General features: G+C 37.9%; 1 protein-coding gene across 1 annotated transcript in view; it reads left to right on the forward strand.

Moving 5' to 3' along the window:
- The window catches only part of BUB1B (BUB1 mitotic checkpoint serine/threonine kinase B), a 57,105-nt gene that overhangs the window by 19,153 nt on the left and 10,301 nt on the right, over positions 1-27,651 (forward strand). The window contains exons 6-17 of the mRNA XM_068549224.1: positions 3,053-3,222; positions 4,661-4,875; positions 5,049-5,140; positions 6,688-6,917; positions 12,849-12,961; positions 13,493-13,608; positions 14,189-14,238; positions 15,369-15,429; positions 15,564-15,669; positions 18,744-19,018; positions 26,986-27,119; positions 27,414-27,554. Coding sequence (XP_068405325.1) covers positions 3,053-3,222; positions 4,661-4,875; positions 5,049-5,140; positions 6,688-6,917; positions 12,849-12,961; positions 13,493-13,608; positions 14,189-14,238; positions 15,369-15,429; positions 15,564-15,669; positions 18,744-19,018; positions 26,986-27,119; positions 27,414-27,554 — 1,703 coding nt within the window. The remainder of the gene's footprint in view (positions 1-3,052; positions 3,223-4,660; positions 4,876-5,048; positions 5,141-6,687; positions 6,918-12,848; positions 12,962-13,492; positions 13,609-14,188; positions 14,239-15,368; positions 15,430-15,563; positions 15,670-18,743; positions 19,019-26,985; positions 27,120-27,413; positions 27,555-27,651) is intronic.

Raw genomic sequence — 27,651 nt, forward strand, 5'->3', positions numbered from 1 at the left:
TGGTCCGGGAAGATCCCACATGCCCCAGAGCAACTAAGCCCGTGCGCAACAGCTGCTGAGCCTGCGCTCTAGAGCCCGCGAGCCACAACTACTGAGCCCACGTGCCACAGCTACTGAAGCCCACGCACCTAGAGCCTGTGCTCCACAACAAGAGAAGCCACTGCAATGAGAAGCCTGTGCACCGCAAGGAAGAGTAGTCCCCGCTCGCTGCAAGTAGAGAAAGCCCATGTGCAGCAACAAAGACCCAACACAGCCAAAAATAAGTAAATTAAATAAATAAATTTTAAAAAAAGAAAGAAAACCCCGTCAGACAATGTTATAATTTTTGCTTTCATCAGCCATACATATTTTAAAGAACTTAGGAGAAAAATAATCTTTTATATTTACCATTTTTGTTCTTTCTTTATTCCTGAAATTCCAAGTTCTCCTCTGGTATCATTTCCTTTCAGCCCAGTGAGGGTTTTTTTAGCCATTCATTTAGAGTGAGTCTTTTGTCAAAAAATTATCTTAGTTTTGTTTTCATCTGAGAATGTCTTTATTCTTCTTCATTCCTGAAGGATATTTTCACTGGATGTAGAATTCTGGGTAACAGTTCTTTTAACATGTTTCTGTCTTCTGGACTCCATGATTTCTTTTTTTTTTTTTTTTTTAATATTTATTTATTTATTTATTTATGTATGGCTAAGTTGGGTCTTTGTTGCTGCGCGCGGGCTTTCTCTAGTTGTGGCTAGTGCGGGCTACTCTTCGTTGCGGTGCGCGGGCTTCTCATTGCGGTGGCTTCTCTTGTTGCGGAGCATGGGCTTTAGGCACGCAGGCTTCAGTAGTTGTGGCTCGTGGGCTCTAGAGCGCAGGCTCAGTAGTTGTGGCGCACGGGCTTCGTTGCTCCACTGCATGTGGGATCTTCCGAGATGAGGGCTCGAACCCGTGTCCCCTGCATTGGCAGGTGGACTCCCAGACACTGCGCCACCAGGGAAGCCCTGGACTCCATGATTTCTGATGGGAAATCTGTAGTCATTTGAATGGTTCTTCCCCATTTTTTGTAATGTGTTGATTTTCTCTGGGTATGTCTAAGATTTTTTTCTTTAACATTGCTTTTCAGCAGTTTGATCATGATGTGTCTAGGTGTGATTACCTTTATGTTTAATCCATTTGGGGATTACTGCACTTTTTGAATTTGTAAATGCATGCCTTTCACAAAATTTGAGAAGTTTTCAGCCATTATTTTAAAAATACGTGTCTATACCTTTTCTTCTGCGACTTCAGTTACACATATGTTAGACTTTCTGATATTGTCCCACAGGTCCCTGAAGCTCTTCATTTTAAAAAAAATTTTAACCTTTATTCTTTCTGTTCTTTAGGGTGACCAATTTTTATTGATTTGTCTTCAGGTTCACTTACTCTTTTCTCAGTCTTCTCCATTCTGATAATGGGTATATCCAGTAAATTTTTTATTTCAGATACTGTGTTTTTCAGGTCTAAAATTTCCATTTGATTCTTTTTCATACTTTCTGTGTGTCTGCTGAGAACTACTATCTTTCCATTCATTTCAAATGTTTTTACCTTTATCTTATGGAGCATCATTATAATAGCTGCTTTAAAATCTCTGTCTGAAAAACTCTAACACCGGGGTCATTTGATGTTTGTATCTGTTGATTTTTTTTCCTTTGAGAATCAGTCACATTTTCCCAGTTCTTCGTGTGTGAGGTAATTTTGGATTATATCCTGGACATTTATCCTGAATTATTCGACTCTAGGTCCTGTCGGTTGATGTTCTCTGGAGAATATTGATGTTTTTGTCTTATTAGGTAACTAACCTTCAGATATCATAATTTCTTTTTCATCTTATGTGGGTAGTGGTTCCAGTGTCAGTTCAATTTTCAAAGACCTTTGGGTCTATCCCATGTGTCTGTTGCTCTGGGGTTAGTCTAGGACTTGGGCAGTGGTTTATACTATAGTTCAATTCTCAAAGCCTTTTCTCTGCTGCTTTGGGTCTGCCCTGTGTGTGCATAGCTCAGGGGTGAGTCCAGAGCTTGTGCCCATTCATGTATAGAATTAGGAGATCCCTTTCTTCAGCTCATCCTCTCCAGTGTTTCTTCCATACTCATTGGCCCTCAGAGTCCCGTTTTCCCAGTCCTCTGGCCAGGAAGATGAGGTTTCTCTAGGAGTTGTAGCTTCCCACACCACCAGTGTAACAATTCAAAGTGAGGAAAAGAGATGAAGGAAAAAAAAAAAACCAAAAAAACCAGGAAGCAGCCCTGTGTGGGTTGTTTCTTCAAGTTTGACTCCTCTCCACAGTCCACTTGCTTTTGTTTACGTTTAAGAGACCTCAGTTGCTTTTTTGTATTTGTCTAGAGTTTTTAATTCTAATCAGTGAGAGAGAGAGAAGCTATCGTGAACTTGTTCCATCTTGGCCAGTATTTGCAGTTTATTCAGTTTTTTTACCCTTTGGATAATGCTTAAAACTTGGGCAGTAGCATAGGAAGTTTAGTCTTCAAACTTCTGCCAGCTTTGCTAAAGTAAAATGTCCTGTTGGATGCAACTTCATTTCATCTGATTCAGGAAAAATGGTGGGGTAGGGGGTAGGGTGGGGATTCTATGTAGAGAGAGAAAGACACGCAGCGATAAAAATAGACGTGGCAAGATGTTTACAATTAGTGAATCTAGGTAAAGGGTATATGGGTGCTCATTTACTCTTTCAACTATTTTGTGAGTTTAAAAAGTTGATGGGAAACTCTGATCTTAATAAATTGTATGATCTTAATCTTAGACACCCTGATCTGATCCTGAGATCAACCAACTGGTGCTCTTCAGAGTATTTTTAATTGGTCAGATTTGGACATACAGAGGGGGAGCTAAATCATTCTAGCCAAAACCTTTTCTGATTTCAAGGTGGCTTTCTTTATTCCTGAGAGAATAAACACTTGCTTTTGGCTATTTCTATATATTTCTTCCCCTATCCCACTTTTCGCCCTTGTTTAACAAATTAAGAAATTTGAATTTGGTGAGTAGTGTTCATCTCACCAAATGTTAATTGTCCATTCTCTTACTTTAGACAATTCCAAGCTCGAGTGTCTCGGCAAACTCTGTTGGCACTTGAGAAAGAAGAGGAGGAGGAAGCTTTTGGATCTTCTGTACCACAGCGAAGCACACTGGCTGAACTAAAAAGCAAAGGGAAAAAGACAGCAAGAGCTCCAATCAGCCGTGTAGGAGGTGCTCTCAAGGGTAAGTTTGTTAAGTGTTATTATGGGAAGCTCTTAGTCTCAGGTGGTAGGCAAATTATGTAAGGAGATAATGTATAAATATATATGTGGACATTGTCCTTCTGTTCTGAGTACTAGGTAGCAAAAAAGAAAAGTCTAAGGAGAACTGAGATCACAGTGTGCAGTAACACTAAAACATGTCAGCATTTTGTGTCTTAATTAAGAAAAACCCATTCTGAGGCCCTTATAATGCAAAAAAAAAAAAAAAGAGAGAGAGGAAAAGAAAAACCTAACCTAATATACAGGGAGCCTCTAGAGTTTCTCAGTTTTAGTTGTTAGTTGAAAGAATATATGCAATAATATAACAAGTATTATCAAAGTAAAGCTTACGTGTACCAAATTCTCAAAGAATGTTTTAACTTGGTCTTCAGCTTTTGGGGGGTCAGAAATTGGGCTCTCTTTGTATACCTAAAGATGATCAGTAATAGCTTTTTTAAAAATTCACTATTTTTTAGGGAAATTTAGGTTTACAGCAAAATTGAGTGGACGGTACAAGGATAAATAATTATTAACCAAATTTATAGCAGCTAGACATGTAGACCAGATTTTTAAAAGAAAATCTTATCCCTTTCCTGATATCAACTTTTAATACTCAGAATGGGGACTTCCCTGGTGGCACAGTGGTTAAGAATCTGCCTGCCAATGCAGGGGACATGGGTTTGAGCCCTGGTCTGGGAAGATCCCACATGCCGCAGAGCAGCTAAGCCCATGCACCACAACTACTGAGCCTGTGCTCTAGACCCTGTGCGCCACAACCATTGAAGCCCGTGCGCCCTAGAGCCCGTGCTCCCCAGCAAGAGAAGCCACTGCAATGAGAAGTCCGTGCGCAGCAACAAAGACCCAACGCTGCCAAATATAAATAAAAATTAATACTCAGAATGTTCCTTGGAGATCTGAGAATTAGTGTATAAGGAATATAGTCTTAAAGAATATTTCATCCAGAGCATGATGAAGCTTGATTCTAATAAGCAGCCCCACTAAAGAGACTACCACTAATAAGTGGGCTAATTCGTTTTTTCTAGATTCAGTACATTTCAGCTGATTTCCATTGAGAGAAAGTTTTAAACTGAAAAATGAAGATTAAGATTAGGTTAATCTGGTAAAATTAGGCAATGTTAGAATGATGACTGAAGGAAGATGTAGAATTTGTTTTTTGGATATCTATGCATAAAAGATTACAGGTGAGGGAAAAGAGGTAGGGTATAAGTAACATACAGAATGGACTTAAAAATTACTAATTTGATCCATTAAGGTTTTTAAAATTATTATTTTAAAAAAATCTCTGATTCTATGGTAGTAGAAGTAATCGCCTTGATTTGGGAAAGAATTAGGTATACCTTCTTGGGCATCTAAATTGATAATTAAAGATTTTACATCAAGTTTTAATATTTTTCTCTTAGCTCCAAGACAGAACAGAGGACTCCAAAATTCAGTTCCTCAACAGATGCAAAGTAATTCTAGAATTACTGTTTTTGATGAAAATGCTGATGAACCTTCTAGAGCGGAGTCATCTAGGCCTACAGGGCAGCCATGGATAGCACCTCCTGTGTCCAGGGCCAAAGAGAATGAGCTGCAAGCTGGCCCTTGGAACACAGGCAGGCCTTTGGAATACAGGGTAAGGACTCTTAGATCCAGTTTATTTGCTGACATAACAAAGACTTCAGAGTTAGGGTAGAGGAGTATTTTTAGCATCTCTTTTAATTCCTCTTGAATAATTAGGCATGGTCTGCCATATGTTGTGTCAGAATGTAAAACCATGGTAATTTTAATTTTCTTCTTCATCGCCAGCCTCGTGGCAATACAGCTTCTATGGCAGCTGTACCCTCTATGCTTCCCAGTTTTACTCCATATGTGGAAGAGACTGCACAACAGCCAGTTATGTGAGTTTGGTTTCCAGATATTTTGAGGTGGGAATTATTAAGAGTGGGCAGGGGCACCTATCCTAGTTCCCAAAGGCATTTTCTTCTTAGTGGGGATGAAGGTAAACCAAAGTTTTATTTCCTTTACATCTGTATTTTTTTGAGTATGTTAGGGCTAAAAGACTATTTGTTAGTATTATTAAGGAATAAACTGAATAGGTTTATATTTACATTGCTGTAGTCAAAGACAGTCTCTGTGATTTAAATGAGGTGTTCTACCTTTGTTATTGACAGTAATGAGAAATTATGGCAGTTTTTCCTCGTAACTTGCTTTTCCTTTCTGGATGTCTTTTTCTTCCTAACCCTTGGCATTTCTGTTTATAAGAAAAAATATGATAGATGATGATTAAATAATCAGGCAGTCTGAGATTCAGTCTAATATGTAACATTGTGGAGTTCTAATATTAGGTTGTATTTTGCGCCCCATTGCAAGAGTTTCCTCATAACTAAGCTATAACCCTTCGTATATGCTAGGTATGATGTTTGTGTGGGATTTTCATAGAGTCTTTTATCAGTTGAGCAAGTTGAGGAAGGCTTTTAAGCATGTAGATGCTTGGGCCATTAAAGGTTCTGATCCATTGTATCTGAGGTGAAGACCAGGTATCTTTAGTTGTAAAAAGGTACATAAGAAAATAAAAGATATATAAGTGATTCTGATCCATTGTCCGGATTGAGAACATCTGCCCTATCCCGATTGAGATACCTTATGCTTCATTCTTTTCAAACCTATATTACCACTCTCATTCTTCCCCCTCAGCTGAGAACGTTGGATTTCACATCATCAGTTCCCTAAATGCTATATTCCTAACTCTAATTCTTTGGGGTGCTAAACAATGGAAAATGGGCTGTATTGCATAAGTTAACTTCATTTCATACACTGGCTTTGATTTAGATATTTCCACAGACATGGAAAACAAACTTATGGTTACCAAAGGGGAAAGATGGGGGGAGAGATAAGTTAGGAGGTTGGGATTAACATATACACACTACTATATATAACATAGATAACCAACAAGGACCTACTGTATAGCACAGGGAACTATACTCAATATTTTGTAATAACCTATAAGGGAAAAGAATCTGAAAAAGAATATATATATAAATATATATATATGTATAACTGAATCACTTTGCTGTACATCTGAAACTAACACACAAATCAACTATACTTCAATAAAAAATTTTTTTTAATAAAAATAAAAATATTACCTCCTTTAAAAAGAAAAGATATGGTATTCAGATTTATTTTTACCTATAAGTAATAAAAGCTATATGATGACCCTAACTTACACCTAATTTCCTTCTTCATCATAGTAGTACTCAGAACATAATTGTTGATGGACCATGTAAATTATTTTTAGCCTGTTTTCTCAGTCTTTTTTGTTTTTGTTTTTTTGGAATGGATCACATATAGCCTCACTACTGACATTGTCCCTGTGTTCTGTCAAAACGTAAGAAATAACTCATTTGATCTGTATGGTGAATAATAATTATCTTGCTTCTTTTAGGACACCATGTAAAATTGAACCCAGTATAAACCACATTCTAAGCACAAGAAAGCCTGGAAAGGAAGAAGGAGATCTCCTGCAAAGAGTTCAAAGCCTTCAGCAAGAGTCTGAGGAGAAGAAAGAGAAAATGATGTATTGTAAGGAGAAGATTTATGCAGGAGTTGGGGAGTTCTCCTTTGAAGAGATCCGGGCTGAGGTTTTCCGGAAGAAATTAAAAGAGCAAAGAGAAGGTATGTGTATTGATCTAGTTCAAGTTTGTAAAAATAACTTAGTTGTAGGAAGATTGAGTTGACATGTTAAGTCTGAGGAAAATTACCCCATTGTGTGTACCTTTATGTGATGCTTCTATGGTTTCTATGTTTCTCCATTTAGGCTGAATTTCCATTGTTGCTTTCCATGAAACCCCTGAGGAAAAATATTAAGCAACTAAGTTTGTGTTCAAAAGTAAAGGAACTGCATGACCAATTCATAATTTCCCTGCAATCGGCAGACAGAAAAGTGCTTTTCCTAACATTTCCTAAATATTTCACTTTACTTTTGATACTTCGACTGAAATTTCTCCCAGGGCTTATTCAGGTTAACATACTCACTCATTTAGTTGATAGTTATGTGTACTGTTTATTAAAGACATTATGTTCTTTCTAAGGTAAGGGAAGCTTCACTATAAATTGAAAAACTGGGAATTTGGGGGAAGTGGGAAGTGGTTCTGATTCTGAAGCCTAGAAGTACTTGGGGGCAAGAGGCGTGTAGAATAGGCTGAAAGTAGGGAAGTATAGCATTTGGAGCTTAAGGCATTAGAAGATGCGCGAGAGTACAGAAAAGGAGGTAGGGGAGAGTCCAAAAATAAATTTCATTCATTTAGACATTTTGACAAGGATCTATACCAAGAAAGAAGAAATTTTTTTTTTTTAAACACAGGCATCCAGAGTAACCTACTATTGCAGCTCAGCTCACTTAAGGAGATGTGGCATTCATAAGGCTAGCTGGGAAACTTAACCATCACTTATAATTTGTTAGAGAAAAAAATATTTCAGAGTTCCAGGTGACAAGTTAGAAGCAAATGTCTGTAAAGCAGACTGTACATTTGGAATTGCCTTATTTGTTATATCAACTGGTGCCTTCCAAGGTTGACAGAAGTGCTCTGGGCTCAAATAATACATTGAAAAATGGAATCTATGTGTCTAGGTAGGAGACAGGGAATGGTTAAAAAGCAAGGAGCTGGTTGTGTAAAGCTTTTAGAAGTGGGAACCACCACAACAAAGAAGTAGGCTAGCAGAGTAGCCAAATAGGAGCTGGGAAAGGAACTAGGTACTTAGATTAAAACTACTGTTTCCTGAAGGGAAGGCTCTAGCTAAACCAAGTATATAAAAGTAAAATAGTACATTTTATTCTCAACTAGCCAAAGAAGGACCTGAGCTAGGGTTAGTTGGGATTTGAGTCGATAAAAAGAAGTATTGACCTTTGAGGATACTTTAATACTCGTTTCCTAACCTTGTCTCTGAATCTAGTTTGTACTCTTATAAATCCTTATGCCTATAAGAAAGAGGTTTCTTCTTATATTGAAAACTAGCTTCAAAGATTGTTGCAGACTTTCACTCTCAGGTAGGGATATGAGAAATGAGGAAGCCACAGGTTAGGCCTAAAGACAAGGCTGTTATCCTTTCTTCCCATTGCTACTTCCACACCATTTTCCCCCTCCTCCTTCAAAAAGCTTCTTTCGGATTCATGTCTTCCAATATTTTTTTTCTACCTCTTGAGCCTCCTTAGTGTTCTCACCTCAGACTTTTTCGTCACTCCCTGTCACTCATTAACTGACTAAGCACCTGGCTCATATCTTACTTTCTACTCCCTACATCATCCACTATATTGTATTCACCTGGCAGAACCTCAACCCTGGTTAAATCCAGCTCTCTGCTCACACCCTGTACCTGCATCCAAGTATTGATAGTTTAAATGTAGCTGGAGAAAAATGCAACTGTGTGTATCGGTCTCATTTTAAATTCTTTTTTTTTTTTTTAATTGGGGTATAGTTGTTTTACAATGCTGTATTGGTTTCTACTGTGCAGCGAAGTGGAGTTCCCTGTGCTATACAGCAGGTTCTCATTAGTTATCTATTTTATACATATTAGTGTATATATGTCAATCCCAATCTCCCAATTCATCCCACCCCACACTTTCCCCCCTTGGTAACCATACGTTTGTTCTCTGCATCTGTGTCTCTATTTCTGCCTTGCAAACCAGTTCATCTGTACCATTTCCCCAGATTCCACATATATGCGTTAATATACGATATTTGTTTTTCTCTTCCTGACTTACTTCACTCTGTATGACAGTCTCTAGGTCCATCCACATCTCTACAAATGACCCAATTTTGTTCCTTTTTATGGCTGAGTAATATTCCATTGTATATATATATATACCACATCTTTTTTTTAAATATATAAATTTATTTATTTTTGGCTGCATTGGGTCTTTGTTGCTGTGCGCGGGCTTTCTCTAGTTGCGGCGAGCAGGGGCTACTCTTCGTTGTGGTGCACGGGCTTCTCATCGCTGTGGCTTTTCTTGTTGGGGTGCACAGGCTCTAGGCATGCGGGCTTCAATAGTTGTGACATGCAGGCTCAGTAGTTGTGGCTCACAGGCTCTAGAGCACAGGCTCAGTAGCTGTGGCGCACGGGCTTAGCTGCTCCGCGGCATGTGAGATCTTCCCAGACCAGGGCTTGAACCTGTGTCCCCTGCATTGGCAGGCGGATTCTTAATCACTGTGCCACCAGGGAAGCCTGTACCACATCTTCTTTATCCATTCATCTGTTGATGGGCATTTAGGTTGCTTCCATGACCTGACTGTTGTAAATAGTGCTGCAATGAACATTGGGGTGCATGTGTCTTTTTGAATTATGGTTTTTTCTGGGTATATGCCCAGTAGTGGGATTGCTGGGTCATATGGTAGTTCTAGTTTTAGTTTTTTAAGGAACCTCCATACTGTTCTCCATAGCAGCTCTATCAATTTACATTCCCACCAACAGTGCACCCTCTCCAGCATTTATTGTTTGTAGATTTTCTGATGATGCCCATTCTAACCGGTATGAAGTGATACCTCACTGTAGTTTTGATTTGCATTTCTCTAATAATTATTGATGTTGAGCACCTTTTCATGTGCCTCTTGGCCATCTGTATGTCTTCTTTGGAGAAATGTCTATTTAGGTCTTCCACCCATTTTTTGATTGGGTTGTTTGTTTTTTTGATATTGAGCTGCATGAGCTGTTTGTATATTTTGGAGATTAATCCTTTGTCCATTGCTTCGTTTGCAAATATTTTCTCCCATTCTGAGGGTTGTCTTTTCGTCTTGCTTATGATTTCCTTTGCTGTGCAAAAGCTTTTAAGTTTCCTTAGGTCCCATTTGTTTATTTTTGTTTTTATTTCCATTTCTCTAGGAGGTGAGTCAAAAAGGATGTTGCTGTGATATATGTCAAAGAGTGTTCTTCCTTTGTTTTCCTCTAAGAGTTTTATAGTGTCCAGTCTTACATTTAGGTCTCTAATCCATTTTGACTTTATTTTTGTGTATAGTGTTAGGGAGTGTTCTAATTTCATTCTTTTACATGTAGCTGTCCAGTCATTTTAAATTCTTGACCACAAATCTCAAATGAGCATTTACCAGTGCCTAACAATCATTCTAGTTTCCTGGTAGGTGAATTTCTCCTTTCTGCTAAACAACTAATTTAATTTTCTTTCATATTTTCAAATCTGCATCCCTGTCCCTCCTCACCTATAATCTCGTTTCTAATTTCATTGAGAAAATAGAAGGAATGTAATAGTAACTCCATTTTCTTCCACCAAATCTGCCATATCTGCAATCTGTACCTATACACTCATTCTTTCGGTTAAAATTAACGTTTCTGGGGCTTCCCTGGTGGTGCAGTGGTTAAGAATCCGCCTGCCGATGCAGGGGACACGGGTTTGAGCCCCGGTCTGGGAAGATCCCACATGCCATGGAGCAGCTAAGCCCGTGTGCCACAACTACTGAGCCTGCGCGCCTAGAGCCCATGCTCCGCAACAAGAGAAGCTACCGCATGAGAAGTCTGTGCACCGCAACGAAGAGTAGCCCCGCTCACAACTAGAGAAAGCCCGTGGGCAGCAATGAAGACCCAACATGGCCAATAAATAAATTAATTAATTAAATTTAAGAAAAAAATTGTTTCTCTGTTCCTATCAAAGGAGTGGCCCTTTTTTCTTCCCCTTCCAGCATTTTCCCTTTTTACTAAACCATTCTCACTAATTTATACATATATACTCTAATGTCTCCATTCTTTAAAAAAAAAAAAAAAAATCTCCATTATCCTCATATTCTTCTCCAGCTACTATCCCATTTTTATACTCTCTTTCACAGCAAAATTTTGGGGGAATTGTAATCTTCTTTTGCTGCCTGTTATTTCCTCAAGCATCCCTTCTATTCCAGTGATCACGGTGACCAGAAACCTCCTTTTTGCCAAATCTTATGGCTCTTTCTCAGTCCTGATCTTTATTGACCTCTTGGCTTCATTTGGCATAGTTGATGAAATACTACTTTATGAAATGCTTCTCTTGGCTTCTTCCTTGATGTGTATTCCCACTCAGTTTCCTTTACTACTGTTCTTCTCATTCAGGACCTCTTCCTGAGGCCCAGGGGAGAGTTCTGAAGTATCCCAATTATCTTTTCTTTCAACAGCTATCTTTAGGTAATAGATTAAATACTGTTTGCAAGCCATGGAGTCTCAAATTCATATCCCCATCCCTGACATTTCACCTGAACCGCAGACTCACATTTAGTTGCCTGCATCTATTGGCTATCCTAATAGACATTTTAAACTCAACCTAACCAAAAATAGTTACTGGGACTTCCCTGGTGATCCAGTGACTAACAATCTGCACTCCCAATGCTGGGGGCCCTGGTTCGATCTCTGGTCAGGGAACTAGATCCCACGTGCTGCAACTAAGAGTTTGCATGCTGCAACTAAATATCCTACATGCCTCAACTAAAAGATCCTGCATGCCGCAAGGAAGATCCTGCATGCCGCAACTAAGACGTGGTGCAGCCAAATAAATAAATATTTTAAAGAAAAACAAAGTTAGTGATTTCTGTCACAAACCACACCCCAATATGCAAATGTACCACAGGCTTCCCTATCTCAATAAAAGGCATCCCCATGCACGCAACTGGTTCAAGCCAAAAAAAAGTCCAGAAGTCATCTTTGATCCCTCTTTCTTTACCGTTCCCCCACACCTAATGAATAAGCCTATCAACTTTACCACCAAAAAATTTCATAAATCTTTCATTTATCACCATTCCCATTGTTAACCTCAATCGAAACCACAGTCTTTTAGCTGGACTACTGCATTTAGACTTTCTGCCCTCATTCTGGCCTTAACACAGTCCATTTTATTCACAGCAAATTATCCTTTTTAAAAAGTCAGATCATGTCACTCCTTTATTTAAAATTCTCCAGTGTTTTTTCATTGTCTTAGAATGCAGTAGAGTCTTTACCCCTACATGATTTAGCTGTTACCTACCTCTCCAACCTCATCTTTTACTTTGTTCCCTCTATCTGTGCTACAACCATGTTGGCCTTCTTTTGGATCCTTGAACACAATAATCTTGTTCCTGCATTAGGACCTTTGTGCCAGCTAGTCCTTTGGCCTAAAATCTTCCCCCAGGTCTTTATATGACTGGCCCCTTGTCATCCAGGTTGCAGCTTTCTAATGTAACTTTCTTAGATGATCTTCCCTGATCTCTGGTCTTAAGTAGCCCCTGACCTCCATCCCCCTACCCAGTGACACATTCTAACATCACCTATTTAGTTTTATTTTTAAAACTGATTTTTCTTGTTAATTTCTGTGTTTGTCTCTCCCAAATTGAATGTTAGCATCACATGACCAAGGACTTTGTATTATGTACCACTAAAACCTAAATTCTTAAAGTTGTGCTTGGCACATAATAGATATTCTATTTTTTATTGATTGAATGAATAAATAATAGAGACCTAGACCTCAGGTTGAGGGCTTTGCTCCATTTGTATCATTCTCATCTGTAATATTAACATATGTTGAGGACATGAGCCCCAAAGACAGTTTTTGACAGGATAAATTGCTATGAGGAGTATTGCCTCAGCCAACTTCACTGTTTCTAGCTGAGCTACTGACCAGTGCAGAGAAGAGAGCAGAAATGCAGAAGCAGATTGAAGAGATGGAGAAGAAGCTAAAAGAAATCCAAACTACTCAGCAAGAAAGAGCAAGTGATCAGGTCATTCTCTTTTTCAATACGTACAATTAATGCTTATTGAAACAAATTTAAACAATATAAAAATACAGAAGGTAAAAAGTCCTGTCAGACCCACTCAGTTTCTGATAGTTTCTTCACTATTAATATCAGTAAAGTTGAACATGCAAGTAATTTAACAGGTGACTTCAAATGGAATTTGCGGCATATAAGTGATGCAATTTATAGACTATTGACTTCTTAGTTATACTCTAAAGCACTACTCTGTTACTTCTGACTTTAGATTTTTATTCTAGTTATGTTCCATTAAAATGAGATTAGCTAAAGAAATTTAGTGTGTATTTCCTTGCCACTACTCAGTTGAGTACAACAGTACCAGTTTATACTGGGAACATGAATTATTGGGAAGAACTTTTGTGGTACAGACATTTTATATGGTTAGTAGATGTCTAGGGGAAGAGTATAGTAAAGTTAATTTTGGCACTAAAACTTGAGAATAGGTAGCATTTTCTATATAGGAGGGACACATTGATTTTGTTTATTTAATGCAAATAGCAAGAAGAGAAGATGTCTACAAAGGAGACAGCTGAACTGCGAATTGTTTCAGAGTCTCAGGAAATACCAGGAATGGCTCTATGCAATTCTGTTTGCCCAGTAAACTCTTGTGCCAGGTAGGACCGCATTGGTGGGAGGGATGATGCTTATAGGAGGGCATCTAGAACCGATTTTTGACTCTCTAGTGACTTGAAGTCTCCTTAACTTTTATAGTATTGAGACATGATTTTTGCACGTCTTTGTCACAACATAAGCTGTGATGCTGATGAGAGAGGTCTGGGTGCTGGCTCTTTTCCGTTAAAAAAAATACATGTTTCTTATAAAAACAATCAAATAATTTTTTAAATGATAATACCACCCATTTCTACTACCAAGAGATGACTAGTATTAACATTGGTATATTTCTTCTTATTTGTTGTTTTGGTTTTGTTTTATAAAAATGAAAGCTTACCATTTTGTAATCTGCTTATACTGTTAATGTAACTTAATGTAACTTAACATCTGTTATCAAATATAATTCTATGACAATTTTAATGACTGAAGGTTCTATCTTAAAGAATTTGGTTTAATGGTACTAGAATATTTTCTCAGAGTGAAGAAGATTATATTTAATAAAAAGACCTCTTGGACATTTAAGAATTAAATAATTCTTTCTGTGGGTACTAAGCACATGTTTTAAAACAAATTTCTTCCCAGGGAAACTTCACTTGCAGAAAACATTTGGCAAGAACAGCCTCATTCTAAAAGTGAGTTTTATTTGACAATCTCTTGAAGAACTTACTGATACAAATGCATTATGTAATAAGTGTAAATACTTTTCTTGATTGTGGTAAAAGGATTTGAAAGAAAGCAGAGAGAGGGACTAAGGTACTGTTATCTTTGAATCATGGAATTCAGTTATAAGCATAAGATTCAAGATAGGTTAGACATTTGAAAGAATATTTTTATAAAATAACTCATTGCTTTAAAATATTTGGTTTAAATGTAATTTAAATTTATACTAACTACAAAATAATCTTCCACTTTAGTTAGTGTACTCTAGCTAAGCATATCAGTAGTACCCAGCAGCCAAGAGTGGAAAGTGGTTTTTTGGAAGAATGAGGGGGGGAAAGCTTACAACTAAAGCTATTTTATATTCAAATTTGTTGTATTTTCAGAAACATGTTAAAAGTGGTAGAAACATGAATATCCATCTATAAATAGTTAAAAAATTCAGTAGAATCTGATTAAACCTCTAATTCTAACCATTAATTTATAGGAAATGCAAAGCATAGAAGACCATGTGAAACAGAATATAATTGGCAAAAAATCCAGCATTATGGGGCAAACAACCCAGTTTCTAAAATAAAAAATTAATAGCAAAAACAAAAACCCTATAAAATAAAAGCAATTTAAGAGGCATTTCAACTAGTCACAGTGTATGAATCTACTTTGCATTCCTAATTCAAACTTTCTAAAAAGCTTTGGTAAAATGTGAAACCTCTGACTGGATATTTGAATACAGAAATTTTTAATTCTATAAGTATGATCATGTTTTGAGATTATGCTTTTTGAAAAGAGGCTATCTCTTTAAGAAATATGTACTAAAATATTTACATATGCAATGATATGGTGTTTTGTATTTGCTTCAAAATAATCCAGAATTGGGTTAGGTTTGGGGGAGTAGTGGTGGGAAATAAAGATGAAACAAGATCATCCATGTTTAGGTAATTGTTATTAAATGATGTCTACTTTTATATATTTGAAATTATTTATTATAAAAGATAAACAAAATTGTCTTTCTGCTTTCAAACAGCAAAAATGTTAATTGACCTAGTTGTCTTGAAGAGTAGGGCATTTACTCTTAAGAGTGTAAATTTAGTCTCTCTTTCTATAGGTTCCAGTGTACCTTTCTCCATTTTTGATGAATTTCTTCTTTCAGAAAAAAAGACTATCAGGTTTGAGGGGTTTTTTGGTTTTATTTTGTTTTGACAATTAAAAGTTTTCTGTTATCATAAATGAGGATGACCTAGGGGGTTACTGTTATCTATGTTAAGAGAAAAATTGCTAAATGAAATATGTCTTTTTCCAGTCCTTCTGCAGATCCCCCACGGGTTTTAGCCCAACGAAGACCCCTTGCAATTCTCAAAACTTCAGAAAGCATCACCTCAAATGAAGATGTATCTCCAGATGTTTGTGTAAGGAGCAATATCCCTAAGTTTATATAAATGGACTAGTGGATAGTTTCATTCAGTTATCACAAAAGTTTAGGGTTAAAATGAAAATCACTGGCTTGAAATAAGCACATGAAAAGACACTCAACACCATCCGTTATCAGAGAATGAAAATCAAAACCACAGTGAAATATTGCGTACATGCTCTAGGATGGCTGTAATCAAAAAGACAAAATAACAAGTGTTGGTGAGGATGGGAAGTAACTAGAACCCTCATACTTTGCTGGTGAGAATGTGAAATGATGCATCCTCTTTGGAAAACAGTTTGGCAGTTCTTCAAAATGTTGAACATGGAGTTACCATATGATCCAGCAATTCCCTCCTAGGTATATATCCGAAAGAATTTAAAACATATCTTCACACAAAAAACTTTACATGAATGTTCATAGCAGCATTGTTCATAATAGCCAAAAACTGGAAACAACCCAGTGTTCGTCAACTGATGCATGGATAAACAAAATGTTGTGTATCCATACGATGGAATATTATTCAGCCATAAGAAGGAATGAAGTACTGATATATCTTACAACATGCATGAACCTTGAAAACACTGCTAAAATGAAGCCACACACAAAAGAACACATATTGTATGATTCCATTTATGTGAAATGTCCAGAATAGGCAAATCCATAAAGACAGAAAGTAGATTAGGGATTTCCAGGGGATTAGGGAGAGAGTGGGTTGGAAAGTGACTACAAATGGGTATGGTGTTTCTTTTTGAGGTGATAAAGATGTTCTGGAGTTACATAGTGGTGATGGTTGCAAAGCCCTATCAATATACTAAAAACCACTGAAATGCACACTTTTAAAGGGTGAAGTTTTTGGTATGTTAATTATATCTCGACTTTTTAAAGTGGGGAAAAATCACTGCCTTGAAAGCCAAGGATCTTTGTTCTTTTTATATAAAATGTTTATGAAACATTGGCAATGAAAGAGTTATGTGAACCAACCTTTTTTTTTTTTTTTTTGTAGTAATGTTTTGTTTTAACCACTGTGGACTAGTGACATGATAGTACTTAGGATAAAAAAAGACCCTGTGTAGACATTCAAGACAAAGTAAATAAACTTTACCAGTGATATTTCATTGAAGTCTCAAACCAGCATCTGGAAACTTGTCTTGAGATTGAAGGGAACTGAGTATGTTTAATCTGAAGATGTTTGAAGGGAGACATGATCAGTAGCTATAGTGATTTAAAACAGTATATTCTCCACATCCTAGGGAATGACTCAAACATGTTTTTATTTACTTATTTATTGAGGTATATTTTATATTCATAAACTGGACAAATATTAATTTTTATATATGTGAATATCCTTGTGGTCTTCACCCATGTCAAGATACAGAAAATTTCCAGCAACCCAGAGGAACCTCGGGAGCCATTTATGACTAAAGGTGCTCAGGCCCCATTCCAACTATACTGAATTGGAATTTCCAGGGATAAAACCCAAGCATGTATTTTTATTGGTTTTAAATAGTTTCCCAGGTAATTCTAATATAGGTAATCCGCTGACTGCTATGAAAAGATAATGATGTGGAAGAATAAGTTTTACACACTGTGTTCTGGAGAATACCACCAGAGAATAGATGGATAGGCTGGATTTGGAAGTAGTGGTTCTAGGTTCAGCTGTTCAAGGATGGACTAAATTACTAAAGGGGTAAATCTCAATCTAGTTTTTTTGTCTTAAACCTTTTACTTGAATTTTGTTAATAGATACCTACCAGGATTCTTTCCCCTACCAAAAAAAAAAAATTTAAAGTGTCTAAACTAATAGGGCCATAAGTAGAATTTGTATAAAATTTATACTTAGAATGCAGACATCTATTTTACTCTAATCTTACATTTTTTAGTTTCACTTATTGTTTCTTCTAGATGTATCTCACCTCTACTAAATAACGTTGAGTCAGAAATTCAGAGTATATATCATATTGGTAATGATCTAGAAAATTAATATCTAGTATCTATAAGGGTTAAATGAAATAGGCACTTTTGTGTACTTCAGGTAAATGTATAAAGTGGTACAATCCCTCCGAGGGCAGTTAGGCGGTATGTATAAAGACCCTTAGTGTTCAATTACCTTTTTGACCTGATAGTTCTACTTTTATGAATTATTCCTAAGAAAGTTAACATATTCTTAAAGATTTAAATCTACAAGAATATGTAAAATAGTTTTATGACAGTGAAAAACAGTAGATAACCTAAAACATTTGGTCAACTTCTGATAGACCCACAATGTTACCATCATGTTTCTAAAGAATTTTTAATAGCACAGAAAATATACTAAAAAATATAATGAGAAGGAATAGTATAGACTAGCATAGATGCTATAATTTCACTTGTTTTAAAACCTCTTTTTTAAATGCATAGAATATGCTTGTGCATGTATCCTACCAGATGTATATGGTCACAGCAGTTGCCTCTGGGGAGTAGTAACTGGAGTGGAGACGTCAGGGGGAATCAAGTGTGGAAGGGAGACTTTTTCACTATATATCCTTTTAAACTAGTTGACTTTTTAAAACTATATACCTGCATTACTTTTAAAGACAAAGGCATATTTTAAATGTTTTCCATTATTTTATACTTTTTTTCCCATATTTTCTACCATGATCATGAATTACCTTTAAGAAATAAAATAGAAATTAAACATTCGTCAAAGAAAAAGACTTAAAAGCTAGGAGGACAGCAGATTATTGGAACATATTCTAGGCCAAAGCCAGAAGAAAAATAGTATTAGTCCTCTAGTTCCTAGGTGAAATTGGTTGGGAAAAAAACATTGTCCAGTATTTTTCCTTTGTATGGAGAATCCTCACAGTGTATTTTTTGATGAAATATAATTTGCTGTTTTCATAATACAAAACCTTTATCCTCAAATGTAATGATGTGCTTTTTAAATTTGTCTTTCTCTAGAGATTCTGATATGATACTTTTGCACCCTGTGTTAAAAATCACTTATCTAAATATGTATCTCTTTCACTAAAAAAGATAGGCCATTCATATGCTCACTGAAATGTATGAGCTAAATTTTTTGTGGTTTTTCAGGATGAATTTACAGGAATTGAGCCCTTGAGTGAGGATGCTATTATCACAGGTTTCAGGAATGTAACTATTTGTCCTAACCCAGAAGACACTTGTGACTTCGCTAGAGCAGCTCGTTTTGCATCCACTCCTTTTCATGAGGTAATATCCTTGAAGGATCTCCCTTCTGATCCTGAGAGACTGTTGCAGGAAGAGGACCTAGATGTGAAGACTTCTGAGGACCAGCAAACTGCTTGTGGCACTATCTACAATCCAACTCTCAGCATCAAGAAGCTGAGGTGACTGGTGATTATAGGTTGTACAAATCAGGTTGTTTGAAATCTCTCTTATTCTGTGTGTGCTTGTCAGTTATAACAATCAATTATGAAGCTTTTACTACCTGCTGGGTACTGTGCTAAGTGCTTTACCTGACAGCTGGGCTCCTCCAGATAAAGTGTGAATGGGATTTAGTAACTGATTTGATTTTAAGGGTTAAAAGTAAATTTTTCTGGTTATGGTATCTTTGAGACAACTCAGCAAAGTGTACCTGACTGGTAGAGACGAGGCATTTATTTTTCCTTTAATATTGAGGTTAAAATAATGGTAGATAGGTTGAGGCTAATTTCAAATAGGCAATTAGAGACATGTTTTTGTTCTTTTTTTAACATCTTTATTGGAGTATAATTGCTTTACAGTGTTGTGTTAGTTTCTGCTGTACAGCAAAGTGACTCAGCTACATGCACACGTATATCCCCATATCCCTTCCCTCCTGTGTCTCCCTCCCACCCTCCCCATCCCACCGCTCCAGGTGGTCGCAAAGCACCAAGCTGATCTCCCTGTGCCATGAAGCTGCTTCCCACTAGCTATCTATTTTACATTTGGTAGTGTATACCTGTCAGTGCTACTCTCCCACCTCGTCCCAGCCCACCCTTACCCCTCCCCGTGTCCCCAAGTCCACTCTCCACATCTGTGACTTTGTTCCTGTCCTGCCCCTAGGTTCATCAGAACCACTTTTTTTTTTAGATTCCATCTATATGTGTTAGCATACGGTATCTATTTTTCTCTTTCTGACTTGCTTCACTCTATATGACAGACTCTAGGTCCATCCACCTCACTACAAATAACTCAATTTCGTTTCTTTTTATGGCTGAGTAATATTCCATTGTATGTATGTGCCACATCTTCTTTATCCATTCATCTGTCAATGGACACTTCGGTTGCTTCCATGTCCTGGCTATTGTAAATAGTGCTACAGTGAACATTGTGGTACATGACTTTTTTTGAATTATGGTTTTCTCAGGGTATATGCCCAATAGTGGGATTGCTGGGTCATATGGTAGTTCTATTTTTAGTTTTTTAAGGAACCTCTGTATTGTTCTCCATAGAGGCTGTACCAATTTACATTCCTACCCACAGTGCAAGAGGGTTCCCATTTCTCCATACCCTCTCCAGCATTTACTGTTTGTAGATTTTTTGATGATGGCCATTCTGCCCGGTGTGAGGTGATACCTCATTGTAGTTTTGGTTTGCATTTCTCTAATGATTAGTGATGCTGAGCATCTTTTCATGTGTTTGTGGGCATTCTGTGTATCTTCTTTGGAGAAATATCTATTTAGGTCTTCTGCCCATTTTTGAATTGGGTTGTCTGTTTTTTTGATATTAAGTTGCATGAGCTGCTTGTGTATTTTGGAGATTAATCCTTTGTCAGTTGCTTTGTTTGCAAATATTTTCTCCCATTCTGAGGGTTGTCTTTTCGTCTTGTTTACGGTTTCCTTTGCTGTGCAAAAGCTTTTAAGTTTCATTAGGTCCCATTTATTTATTTTCGTTTTTATTTCCATTTCTCTAGGAGGTGGGTCAAAAAGGATCTTGCTGTGATGTATGTCATAGAGTGTTCTGCCTATGTTTTTTCCTCTATGAGTTTGATAGTGTCTGGCCTTACATTTAGGTTTTTAATCCATTTTGAGTTTATTTTTGTGTATGGTGTTAGGAAGTGTTCTAATTTCATTATTTTACATGTAGCTGTCCAGTTTTCCCAGCACCACTTATTGAAGAGGCTATCTTTTCTCCATTGTACACTCTTGCCTCCTTTATCAAAGATAAGGTGACCATATGTGCGTGGGTTTATCTCTGGGCTTTCTATCCTGTTTCATTGATCTATATTTCTGTTTTTATACCAGTACCATACTGTCTTGATTACTGTAGCTTTGTAGTATAGTCTGAAGTCAGGGAGCCTGATTCCTCCTTCTCCGTTTTTCTTTCTCAAGATTGCTTTGGCTATTTGGGGTCTTTTGTGTTTCCATACAAATTGTGAAATTTTTTGTTCTAGTTCTGTGAAAACTGCCATTGGTAGTTTGATAGGGATTACATTGAATCTGTAGATGGCTTTGGGTAGTATTTGCACAATGTTGATTCTTCCAATCCAAGAACATAGTATATCTCTCCATCTGTTCGTATCATCTTTAATTTCTTTCATCAGTGTCTTATAGTTTTCTGCATACAGGTCTTTGTCTCCTTTGGTGGGTTTATACCTAGGTATTTTATTCTTTTTGTTGCAATGGTAAATGGGAGTGTTTCCTTAATTTCTCTTTCAGATTTTTCATCATTAGTGTATAAGAATGCAAGAGATTTCTGTGCATTAATTTTGTATCCTGCTACTCTACCAAATTCATTGATTAGCTCTAGTCATTTTCTGGTAGCATCTTTAGGATTCTCTATGTACAGTATCATGTCATCTGCAAACAGTGAAAGTTTTACTTCTTCTTTTTCGACTTGGATTCCTGTTATTTCTTGTTCTTCTCTGGTTGCTGTGGCTAAAACTTCCAAAACTATGTTGAATAATAGTGGTGAGAGTAGGCAACCTTGTCTTGTTCCTGATCCTAGTGGAAATGGTTTCAGTTTTTCACCATTGAGGATGATGTTGGCTGTGGGTTTGTCATATATGGCCTTTATTGTGTAGAGGAAGTTTCCCTCTATGCCTACTTTCTGGAGAGTTTTTATCATAAATGGGTGTTGAATTTTGTCAGAAGCTTTTTCTGCATCTGCTGAGATTATCATATGGTTTTTCTCCTTCAGTTTGTTAATATGGTGTATCACGTTGATTGATTTGCGTATATTGAAGAATCCTTGCATTCCTGGAATAAACCCCACTTGATCATGGTGTATGATCCTTCTACTGTGCTGTTGGATTCTGTTTGCTAGTGTTTTGTTGAGGACTTTTGCGTCTGTGTTCATCAGAGATATTGCCCTGTAGTTTTCTTTTTTTGTGACATCTTTGTCTGGTTTTGGTATCAGGGTGATGGTGGCCTCATAGAATGAGTTTGGGAGTGTTCCTCCCTCTGCAATATTTTGGAAGACTTTGAGAAGGATAGGTGTTAGCTCTTCTCTAAATGTTTGACAGAATTCGCCTGTGAAGCCATCTGGTCCTGGGCTTTTGTTTATTGCAAGATTTTAAATCACAGTTTCAATTTCAGTGCTTGTGATTGGTCTGTTTATATTTCCTATTTCTTCCTGGTTCAGTCTCAGGAGGTTGTGCTTTTCTAAGAATTTGTCCGTTTCTTCCAGGTTGTCCATTTTATTGGCATAGAGTTGCTTGTAGTAGTCTCTCATGATCCTTTGTATTTCTGCAGTGTCAGTTTTTACTTCTCCTTTTTCATTCCTAATTCTGTTGATTTGAGTCTTCTCCCTTTTTTTCTTGATGAGTCTGGCTAATGGTTTATCGATTTTGTTTATCTTCTCAGAGAACCAGCTTTTAGTTTTATTAATCTTTGCTATTGTTTCTTTCATTTCTTTTTCATTTATTTCTGATCTGGTCGTTATGATTTCTTTCCTTCTGCTAACTTTGGGGTTTTTTGGCTCTTCTTTCTCTAATTGCTTTAGGTGTAACGTTAGGTTGTTTATTTGAGATTTTTCTTGTTTCTTGAGGTAGTATTGTATTGCTATAAATTTCCCTTTTAGAACTGCTTTTGCTGCATCCCATAGGTTTTGGGTCGTCATGTTTTCATTGTCATTTGTTTCTAGGTATTTTTTGATTTCCTCTTTGATTTCTTCAGTGATCTCTTGGTTATTTAGTAGCGTATTGTTTAGCCGCCCTGTGTTTGTATTTTGTACAGTTTTTTTCCTGTAATTGATATCTAGTCTCATAGCGTTGTGGTCAGAAAAGATACTTGATATGATTTCAATTTTCTTAAATTTACCAAGGCTTGATTTGTGACCCAAGATATGGTCTATCCTGGAGAATGTTCCATGAGCACTTGAGAAGAAAGTGTATTCTGTTGTTTTTGGATGGCATGCCCTATAAATATCAGTTAAGTCCATCTTGTTTAATGTGTCATTTAAAGCTTGTGTTTCCTTATTTATTTTCATTTTGGGTGATCTGTCCATGGGTGAAAGTGGGGTGTTTAAGTCCCCTACTATGATTGTGTTACTGTTGATTTCCCCTTTTGTGGCTGTTAGCATTTGCCTTCTGTATTGAGGTGCTCCTATGTTGGGTGCATAAATATTTACAATTGTTATAGCTTCTTCTTGGATTGATCCCTTGATCATTATGTAGTGTCCTTCTTTGTCTCTTGTAATAGTCTTTATTTTAACGTCTATTTTGTCTGATATGAAAATTGCTACTCCAACTTTCTTTTGATGTCCATTTGCATAGAATATCTTTTTCCATCCCCTCACTTTCAGTCTGTATGTGTCCCTAGGTCTGAAGTGGGTCTCTTGTAGGCAGCATATGTACGGGTCTTGTTTTTGTATCCATTCAGCCAGTCTATGTCTTTTGGTTGGAGCATTTAACCCATTTACATTTAAGGTAATTATCGATATGTATGTTCCTATTACCATTTTCTTAATTGTTTTGGGTTTGTTATTGTAGGTCTTTTCCTTCTCTTGTGTTTCCTGCCTAGAGAAGTTCCTTTAGCATTTGTTGTAAAGCTGGTTTGGTGGTGCTGAATTCTCTTAACTTTTGCTTGTCTGTGAAGGTTTTAATTTCTCCGTCAAATCTGAATGAGGTCCTTGCTGGGGAGAGTAATCTTGGTTGTAGGTTTCCCCCTTTCATCACTTTAAATATGTCCTGCCACTCGCTTCTGGCTTGCAGAGTTTCTGCTGAAAAATCAGCTGTTAACCTTATGGGGATTCCCTTGTATGTTATTTGTTGCTTTTCCCTTGCTGCTTTCAATATTTTTTCTTTGTATTTAATTTTTGATAGTTTGATTAATATGTGTCTGGGTGTGTTTCTCTTTGGGTTTATCCTGTATGGTACTCTCTGTGCTTCCTGGACTTGATTGACTATTTCCTTTCCCGTGATAGGGAAGTTTTTGACTATAATCTCTTCAAATATTTTCTCAGACCCTTTCTTTTTCTCTTCTTTTTCTGGGACCCCTATAATTCGAATGTTGGTGCATTTAATGTTGTCCTAGAGTCTCTGAGAGTGTCCTCAATTCTCTTCATTCTTTTTTCTTTATTCTGCTCCCTGGTAGTTATTTCCACCATTTTATCTTCCAGCTCACTTATCCGTTCTTCTGTCTCAGTTATTCTGTTATTGATTCCTTCTAGAGTATTTTTAATTTCAGTAATTGTGTTGTTCATCACTGTTTGTTTGCTCTTTAGTTCTTCTAGATCCTTGTTAAATGTTTCTTGTATTTTCTCCATTCTGTTTCTGAGGTTTTGGATCATCTTTACTATCATTACTCTGAATTCTTTTTCAGGTAGGTTGCCTATTTCGTCTTCATTAATTTGGTCTTGTAGGTTTTTACCTTGCTCCTTCGTCTGTAACAAGTTTTTTTGTCATTTCTTTTTCTTTTTTTTTTTTGATGAGTGGTGCTGTATTCCTGTCTTACTGGTCGTTTGGCCTGAGGCATCCAGCACTGGAGTTTGCAGGCAGTTGGATAGAGCCGGGTCTTGGTGCTGAGATGAGGACCTCCGGGAGGCCTCACTCTGATTGATATTCCCTGGGGTCTGAGGTTTTCTGTTAGTCCAGCGGTTTGGACTCGGAGCTCCCATCACAGGAGCTCAGGCCCAACATCCGGCCTGGGAACCAAGATCCCGCAAGCTTTGTGGCATGGTAATAAAAAAAGGAAGAAAGAAAGAAGAAAAAGAGCAGTACAATATCCAAGAATAAAAAACAAAATAAAATTAGAAAGATAAAAAATATATTAGGAAAAATAAACTATAATTGAAGCAACTGCAACAAGGTAAAATAAAACCACAGCAGAAAAAAGGGAAAAAAAGGAGTGTGGGGTGGGGAAGAAGCCAAAAGGAGAGATTACTAACAAAGTATAAAGAATAAAATAAAATTAGAATAATAAAAGGTTAGGAAAAATAAAAATATAAAAGAATCAACAGCAGTGAATCAACAAGGTAAAACAGAACCCAATCTAAAAGAGGAGAAAAGAAAAGAAAAAAAGCCTTGACTATGGGGGCAGAGTTTAGGCGGGGGCGGGGTTTAGGGTGGGGCAGGACCTAGGGCATGGGGGTGCCGTTTGAGTGTAGGGCGGGGCCTCTGCTTAGGACCTGCACAGAAGGGGAGAGGCAGCACATGGAAAGAAGGACCTCTAGAGTGTGGCGTTTGGAGTTTGGAGGTAGGGCCCTGAGTTGAGGGTGTAGGGGCGGGGCTTGGGCTCTGCAGGGCAGGAGGGGGACTCCGAGGGCAGAGGATTAGGCCCTGGAGCCCAACAGGCTTCCCAGTGCCTGACTGGACACGGAAGGCACTGGCCGTGTTACCCTCCGTTCCTTCATGCCCCTCCCCGACGGTCTCTGGCAGGGTGTCCCCCACCTTACCCCCACTGGGCCACTGGACCCCTAACCATGGGTGGGTCCCGCTGGGTGTAGGAACTCCTTCCCTCCCCCAGACACCCCTCAGGGGTGCTGGTCCCTGAGGTCCAACCTTTACTTTTGCTCCCCCTTCCCTCCCTCCCACTCCCTCAGGACCCACACGTCTGGAGAGGGCCTCAGTGGGCAGAGGATCAGGCCCAGGATCTCAGCAGGTTCCTGGGGGTCCAAGTGGGCAGTGGAAACCTGGCCACTCTCCCTTTTGATCCTCTGCCCTCCTAATGGTTCCCCAATTTCCCCCTTTTGGCATGGGATCCCTTACCCTCCCTCAGGCGCCCCTGAGGGGCGCCAGTCTGGTCCCCCCTCCACTTCTCTTCCCCCTTCACTCCCCCCACGCCCCACGTCCTACCTGGTGGCTGGGGCTTCCTCCCGTCCCCTTAGATGTCTGTGGTCCCCCACCAGTGCCTGGTAGGTGCCCTAGTTGTGAGGAGACACGAATTCCGCGTCCTCCTGGTAGCCATCTTGACTCCACTGGAGACTTGTTTTTTTAAAGTATCTTTTGATAGAGAGATGGAAATGAATAAAGAAGAGGGGGGAATGGCATAGAGAACCAGGGACTAAGCCTTGTGATCTCTCCATATTTAAAAGTCACCTGATTTAAACAAACTTATTCCAGTTTTAGGAATATTCTTTTTTTTTTTTTTTTTTTAAGGAACAAGCTGCTTTTTTTTAAAATTTTATTTTATTTATTTATTTTTGGCTGCATTGGGTCTTCGTTGCTGTGCGTGGGCTTTCTCTAGTTGTGGCAAGTGGGGGTACTCTTTGTTGCGGTGCGTGGCTTCTCATTGCAGTGGTTTCTTTTGTTGCAGAGCATGGGCTCTAGGGTGGGCTTCAGTACTTGTGGCACGTGGGCTCAGTAGTTGTGGCTTGCGGGCTCTAGAGCGCAGGCTCAGTAGTTGTGGCGCACGGACTTAGTTGCTCTGTGGCATGTGGGATCTTCCCAGACCAGGGCTCGAACCTGTGTCCCCTGCATTGGCAGGCGGATTCTTAACCACTGTGCCACCAGGGAAGCCCAGGAATATTCTTTAATTTGCCACTTCGTGCTTTTAAAACTGTATTTTCAAACTTTTTTCACATTTTCTAGCATGTATTCACCTTGAATAAGTTCCCTTTTTCTTTCTTGACCTTTGCTTATTGAAGAGTTATAAAGTCCAAAGAAGGGATAAAGAGGAAGGAAGTTAGTGTCTTAGTTTTCCTCAGTCAGTTTAGAATAGATGTAGAATAAGGCATTTCCTATAGATTAGGTTAATAAAACATAAATTTAATGCTTGGCATTGCTTTTCAACCAGAGTAGATAAAGTTACCTAGATTCTGATTATGAATCTTTTTATTTTTTTTCAGGAAAATAATGGACTTTAAAATTGAGACTATTGAATAGCAAATAAAAGTATAATAAATTTGATGTAAATTACCCCCTTGAGGATTGACTCATCTGTGGTTCTTTCAGCCCAATTATTGAAGACAGCGGTGAAGCCACACACTCCTCTGGGTTCTCTGGATCTTCTGCCTCGGTTACAAGCACCTCCTCCATCAAATGTCTTCAAATTCCTGAGAAACTGGAGCTCACTAGTGAGACTGCAGGTAGGTTCATATATACCATTTGTAAACAAATATCTATATCCATGTCCGGTGAACACTTATTTATCAGAGCAAACCGAGGTATAAGTATTTCTTCTCTAGAAAAGTTGCCATAAATTGTGAAATCTCTAGAATAAGTGAGTACTAACTGAGTTCGGTATCAAAGACCTGAGATAGATGAGTGTTGTTAGGTTAGCAGTATTGATCATGCAGTCATGGTTTTTTTTCCCCCTCCTCTGTTATAATACCCATTTTAAGTTTTGGGATAATTTTTTTTCAACATTTTTTTTCCCCCAGACAGCCCTACTCAGTCACCCTGGTGTTCACAGTATCGCAGACAACTACTAAAATCCCTACCAGAGCTGAGTACCTCTACAGAGTTTTTTGTAGAAGATAGACCAATGCCTAATTTGGAAATAGAGAAGGAAATTGAATTAGGTAAGTATCGTTGAATGCATGTCCTTTTGTGTATGACAGTATACAAATAAGTGATTATTTGTACTTGAATTTGATGCTTAAGTACAATCAAATTTCT

Source organism: Eschrichtius robustus, chromosome 1 (assembly GCF_028021215.1).
Source record: "Eschrichtius robustus isolate mEscRob2 chromosome 1, mEscRob2.pri, whole genome shotgun sequence".
In the NCBI taxonomy this organism is placed as follows: domain Eukaryota; kingdom Metazoa; phylum Chordata; class Mammalia; order Artiodactyla; family Eschrichtiidae; genus Eschrichtius; species Eschrichtius robustus.